At 45.1% G+C, this 6,122-nt stretch overlaps 2 protein-coding genes across 2 annotated transcripts in view; one reads left to right on the top strand and one right to left on the bottom strand.

Moving 5' to 3' along the window:
- V1508DRAFT_89078 (putative endochitinase) overlaps positions 1-649 on the top strand; it is a 2,511-nt gene extending 1,862 nt beyond the window's left edge. Inside the window, exon 4 of the mRNA XM_066943091.1 lies at positions 1-649. Within this exon, the coding sequence (XP_066792089.1) occupies positions 1-245 (245 nt within the window). The 3' untranslated portion in view covers positions 246-649.
- A 2,484-nt stretch (positions 650-3,133) lies between these two features.
- Positions 3,134-3,966, bottom strand: V1508DRAFT_442924 (uncharacterized protein; the record flags this gene model as incomplete). The annotated part of the gene is made up of 4 exons (XM_066942368.1): positions 3,845-3,966; positions 3,724-3,796; positions 3,394-3,663; positions 3,134-3,341 (listed from the first exon to the last, which is right to left on the bottom strand). The coding sequence occupies exons 3-4, from the start codon at positions 3,618-3,620 to the stop codon at positions 3,134-3,136; spliced, it is 435 nt and encodes a 144-aa protein (XP_066792088.1). The 5' UTR covers positions 3,621-3,663; positions 3,724-3,796; positions 3,845-3,966.
- Positions 3,967-6,122: the final 2,156 nt, after the last annotated feature.

Genomic DNA, 6,122 nt, shown 5'->3' with positions numbered 1-6,122 from the left:
CTTGCAAGTCGGGATATTGTTGTAGCAAGTACGGACATTGTGGGAAGTCAAGTGCATACTGTGGCACGGGATGCCAGACTAAGTATGGGACTTGTTTCAGTAAAGAGGGGCTTTGTGGCTCGCAGTATGGAGGAATATCTTGCAAGTCGGGATATTGTTGTAGCACGTACGGACATTGTGGGCAGTCAAGTACATCCTGTGGAAGGGGATGCCAGACTAAGTATGGGACTTGTTTTAGTACTTGAGAAATTGATCCGGAGAGAGACCGAAGGCCGTAGTATGGGACCATGGGTGTTGAAATAACCACTGATTCCTTCTATTGGACAGTAACTGTGTAGGCTATATAGTCTGCAACAACTGTAGGGCTAGACACGATACGATATCGCCGGGTTTTGCCCATATCGCATATCATAGCGCCAGCCACAGAACTCTTGCAATATTATCGCTTATTTTATCGCCCCCTTGACGATATCGTATCGCCCATATCGAATAAATTTAATTGGAGAATATGCTGTAGATATAACGATATTGAAGCACATCATAAAACAGACCGACTTCAAATGAACCCTGAACCTCAGAGATAAACATTTAATGGCTTCAGCCTGTGCAGTAGTGTGATATTATGACACTCAATTGCCTCAATGGTATCGACCCCTAGTCGATTCTTGCAGTCCGTAATTGTAATCTTTGCGCTTGAAACAAGCGCTCCGGCTATGCAGATATCACAGGAATCGACAAAACATCTAACGCCATGATCGAGTGCTGGATAGGACTTCCTTTGGGTGGGTTCTAACCACCACGATTTCGGATCTGTGACCTCAGGCAAGACAGGAGCAAGTAGATATTTTGTATATTCGTCTTGCTCGTGACTAGAGGCTTTCTTCTTCTGAGCCCAATCCTGAAAAGAGTTTTTAAGCCCAACTAGCTGATTCTGAGGACTGGTTAGGAACTGAGATTGCAGTGGACTTATATTCCTCGAGCCAGAAGTAACTGGCTAACTAAAGGAAGTGAGGCTAGGAAAAGTCACCTGGATTTTCGACGGGAAAATTGTTGATGGTTTGCCCAAGGAGGTCCTTCCAGGTTCGGCTGTATGGGCGTTCGTCTTAGTCCTGTTTTGTCTTGTTATAGATCACTTACTTGAGGTTTAGAGTATTATTCATCAGTTTATGCAGACAACTCAGCCGTCGCAGATACTATCTCATATTAGTCGTAGCTATTGTGAGGACCGGCGATTTGACTGTCACAATTCATAGCATATCCAAATGTCACCGCCAGCGTCGTACGGGCAAACGGCTGTCTGGAATATGCATGAGGTAACAACAGCTTTAGCGTACTTCTAGGATGGATTTTATTTCTAACCCTTCAGCAGGTTTTTGCAATTTCGACTCCCAGCTGCTTGCGCTGGTCAGCCAAATATCATTCTCGATGTTTCCATTATGAATGATACTGGGCCTGACGTGCAGATTATTTCACAACAGATTTGGCATTTCTGGGTTATAACCCCTATTCCTACGCAGGACGGCATGGTGGGGCCCATTCTCAACAGCTTCTGGTGGCATATATCGTGAACGGATTGTTCTGGAAATGCAGATAACCAAGGCAGGTGGAACAGCTGTTTCACGTTGGTTTATGGCGATTGCTGTGATTACTGCCACACAACCTGGTGTTCCGCAACCTCGAGTGTCTGGAAATGCAAGGTCAGGGCCAGGGCTTGGTTTAGCGATATTCCACATGATTGGTCAATTGGTGTGAGCAATACCGGGTGGACCACGAACGAGCTTGGCTTACAATGGCTTCGAGAAGTCCTCTACAAGTACACAAGCGCTCGTACAAAGGGAAAATACCGGTTACTAATTTTGGACGGGCACGGAAGCCATATCACATCAGAATTTGGTCAATATTGTACAGAGAACCTCATTATTCTGATATATATGCCGGGTCATTCGTCAGATCTACTTCAGCCCCTCGATGTGGGCTGTTTTATAACACCCATTTGGAAGCCAGTTTCGTCAACGTTGTAGATATCGTGCAATCCCATATATCTGCATAGTATTGCGTACGAGATCGAACCATTTCGTAATAATCTCTGGATTTTCTGTCTTTGCCCGTTGATGGTCATATCTTCGGGAGTACTTTTACTTCAACTCGGAATGTCTTCTGATAAAATTTCGTACCCATTTCTCACCGACTTCGATTCCGCGCGCTTTAGTAAGAAGTAGGTCGCCATTCTTCGCACGTCCGCCACTCTAGGAGGAAGGCCTCGCTTATCCATTGACAGGATCCATTCCAAAAGCACTTCTTCTTCTCTTTCAGACCCGTTGGTGTGATAGAATCGCGTCGTGATGTGGGTTTTGCCGTCTTTGTATGCTTGAATGGCTAAGAGAATTTTTAGTTCTTTACTTTGATCGTGTTCGGCCATGGTTGCTGCGTTATAAACAACTGAAGTGCGTGTCGCGGAAAAAATGAAGCAGCGATCCGCTCGCTTGCTGTACACGTTACCGAATATCGGCGCTATATGGCGAATATTCTATTCGGCGATCGAGAAATGCTTCAAATATGCTGTTCGTATTCGATGTGGGGCAGATTGCCCGATATCGTATCCGACGCCGATACTTGGTCGAATAATATTCGCCTATTCGAATATCGTCTAACAGCCGCAGGACGAAAGCTCGCCCAAATAATATCAGCCCAGGAAGGTCGACAAACCATAGACTGTCTTCGCGACAAGCCTGCGATGCCCCGGGATTTGGCGGAGTGATACAGATCGAGATCAGGTAGCCTGACAGGAGCGTGGCAAGGGAGAATGTAGCAGCAGAGAGTGGAATCATTTTTCGTGCTAATAAATTGTAGGTTACGGCTACACTCCGATATACTGAGGTAGTTTTGAGACGATATATGAATCTACACGTGGAAGTCTGTTGAGTTTCGTCGTTGACGCGAGAGATTTTCAAGTTCAGACCGAGGCAAAGGAATGGTTCAATGTTACAGAGCTTGAGATAGTTAAAATAACTTGTTCGCCTATCTAGCACCAGCATGAAAGGGGGTTTTCGTCTTAGAAATCAGGGGGCTGAACTCATAGGTAGTCGAAAGTTGAACGTGGACGAGAGTAGAGGTGTGTACAAGTGCTATTCTGTCATGCTTTCCCAACCTCAATCGCCGCTTCAACCTGAGGGTACCGAGAGGGCATTGACAAGAAAGCCGCTCGACACCGAAAGGAGAATAAAAGGTTGCGTTCAAACTCGCAGGTAGCGGTCTCAGCTTGGAAAGCGATCGTCTTTTGAGAATACATGATGACACTGGAATACTCTGGTTTTCGCACCTTCATCACCATGTTGAGAATCCTGAAACATAGTTAGCGGTGATACAAATGATGAAGTGAAGATGATCACAAACTCGGATAATAGCTGAGATAGCTCAAATCGCAGTATGGAATAGCTCTTCTCCCTGTTGAGATTCAGTGGCTCCGTTATCGCAATGCTCAGGACTGATAACACATCTGTCCAATCAGCTCGAGTACCTGCAATGCCTGGATGAGTCTTACGGCCTTGAGAAGCAATGCGCCTGAAATGTGTCCACAGAATTGCACTCCCAGAACACCTTGCGTCTTCCCTCGACGACATCCTGCGGTAAATTCCAGCGGGCACCGTCTCGATGCATACCCATCTATGTAGTTGATTAGCCGATTAGCCTCGTGCTTTCACTTCAAGAGCCAGGCTTAACTACCGCTTGAATCAAACGCATGGCCAATCCCTAGAGCGGCCAGGCATTGTCACCGCGTCGGCCTTTGTCCCACTGCCTACTCACAAGTCAGCGACGCCATGAAGCTCTAGATCAATTTACACACATATGCACATTAAGGGGGCCAGTAGATATGGATAGTTGCCTAAGAGGCGACCTATAGGTGAAGCATTTTGTACTGTGACAAATAACCGTGGAAAAGTTCCCTAGAAACTGGCAATAATCGTGTAATGCCGTAGCTCATAGGCATGCTTATCGAGAGATAAAATCTATGAGGTCCTGTGCATTTTGTCTAACCCTGCGGACTTTCATCCAAAGCTGGAAATCAGTCCGCAAAGTCTCGAACCGCACCCGCTTTCCCTCTTCGCTCAGCTGCTTTGCTACGAGAAAATTGTTCACTTTTGTCAGGAATCCTTCCTGAGGATCTGGTAGCACCACAGGATGACGTCCACGATTGCAAAATCTTTGCTCCGTGATCCCTTCCGAGACGACGTCATGATTTCGACTTTCTTTTCGTTTTATGATGTCAATATACATGAGAAGTTATTTGTTTGTTTTTCCGTGCGCCCGGCTTAATCCGTGGCTAAAAGTTTTTGCTGTACATTAGGATGCCGAGAAGTGTATATAAGGAAGGGTTTATACCCACGTCCCGGCATAGTAATATTCTAAAATATATCGGCATAAGCCTCAAGCTTTCAAGTCCATCTGGTATTTAGGGTTCCTGACCAGTGAACTCTCACAATTCCGGCCAAGGGGACAAAACAAGGCAAGCAAGAACAATTGTTACAATGTAAGACAAACACAAACACACAAACACAAGACAAACGTAACATAAGCTATTGTTCCATCACACAAGACAAACGCAACACAAGCTACTGTTCCATCGCATGTAAGACAAACACAAGGCAAACGTAAGACAAACTATTGTCCCATCACAGGTGACAAGGAAACAAGGCAATCCACTAGTGGTACATCTTCACTCTTAGTTGGGGTACAGTAACATGGAAATCCAAGAGGCAGGATGCGACAGCACTGTCAATGACAGAGGCTGAGTACATTGCACTAGCCGAGGCTGTGAAGGAAGTACTGTGGTTGAGAATGCTTCTCAGGGAAGTAAGACATGAACAGACTTCGCCGACGGTTATCTATGAAGATAATCAAGGATGTATTAGCCTCACTAAGGACCCCACACCGCACAGTCGCACAAAGCACATCGACATACGATATTTTTTCTTGCGAGAGCAGGTAGGGAAAAACAATATTGATCAAGGACATGCCAACTGAGCACATGCTGGCCGATATATTAACAAGGCATTGCCAACTTGGTTTGCGCAGGCACTGGGTTTGAGCAAAGGAAGATGAGTTGAATTAATGAAATTCATTACATTCGTTTTATGAGCTGGAAAGTAACCATGAATAATGGAAGGAATGTAGTCAGAAAGTATGTAATCGTTGATATGTGTTTTTTAGTGAAATAATTGGATGAATTTATCAGTGTATCTTCTAGAAGTACTTCTTCTTCTCTTTGAGTGAGTTTTCGTGTCGGCGTGATAGAATCGCGTAGTGATATGCGACCTCTCAGTCGATCGTGAAGGGTCGAGTAGGGGACGTCGTACGACCGCGCCGCGCCTGTAATGCTTGAAATTTTGCCGTTCTTGTATTCTTGAATTGCAAAGAGAATTCTTCCCTCCTTATTTTGATCGTGTTCGGCCATGGTTGCTACGTTATGAACAGATGAAGAAAGTGTGGGGTTAAAAAGTGAAGAGGCGATCGGATCGCTTCCCGATCAGTTAGTGCAGATACTACTCGAGTTTACACTGCGGGTGGTGACACTCATTTTCGGGCTGTCTGGTCCCTAACTAATGCGTATATCCGGCACTGTAATGTATATAATGTACGCATTCCATTTGGGCACGAAATAAGCGTTTCGTGTTGTGGGCGTTGGGCGGGTGTCTACACCTACCAGTTGTCCCCCTTATGGGAGAGCATTGAAAAGCAATCAACCTTCCATACACATGTCACTAGTTACGCTCCAAGAGCTTTAGTGACCAACAATTTTTCAATTAGAGTCCCCCAATTTTTATTGTGATCAAGATTAAACTCCCAACCATATCACCTAAAATTCTCAATTTGGAATTTTCTGTACAGATAGTAGAGTATACTCTGTGTATTGCTCGACTTACTTTGGTAACCGGGATAAAGAGATCCGTTATCATTATAGGGCAGTCTCTAAATTTATTGTGGATAACTGATCCAAATAAATTCAGCGACCTGCCCTATAGAAAAAATTTCTGACCCGACTCGTATGGATTTGCGCAGTCCCTTTAGCCGGAATATGTGTACCTACTCATACGAAATCTGCGAGCTGGGGAGCGGCTCTTGCG

The sequence above is a fragment of the Lipomyces doorenjongii genome, assembly GCF_038497915.1.
Source record: "Lipomyces doorenjongii strain NRRL Y-27504 unplaced genomic scaffold V1508scaffold_182, whole genome shotgun sequence".
Taxonomy (NCBI): domain Eukaryota; kingdom Fungi; phylum Ascomycota; class Lipomycetes; order Lipomycetales; family Lipomycetaceae; genus Lipomyces; species Lipomyces doorenjongii.
Note: the sequence above shows the minus strand (reverse complement) of the source record. Positions and strands in the feature narration are given on the sequence as shown.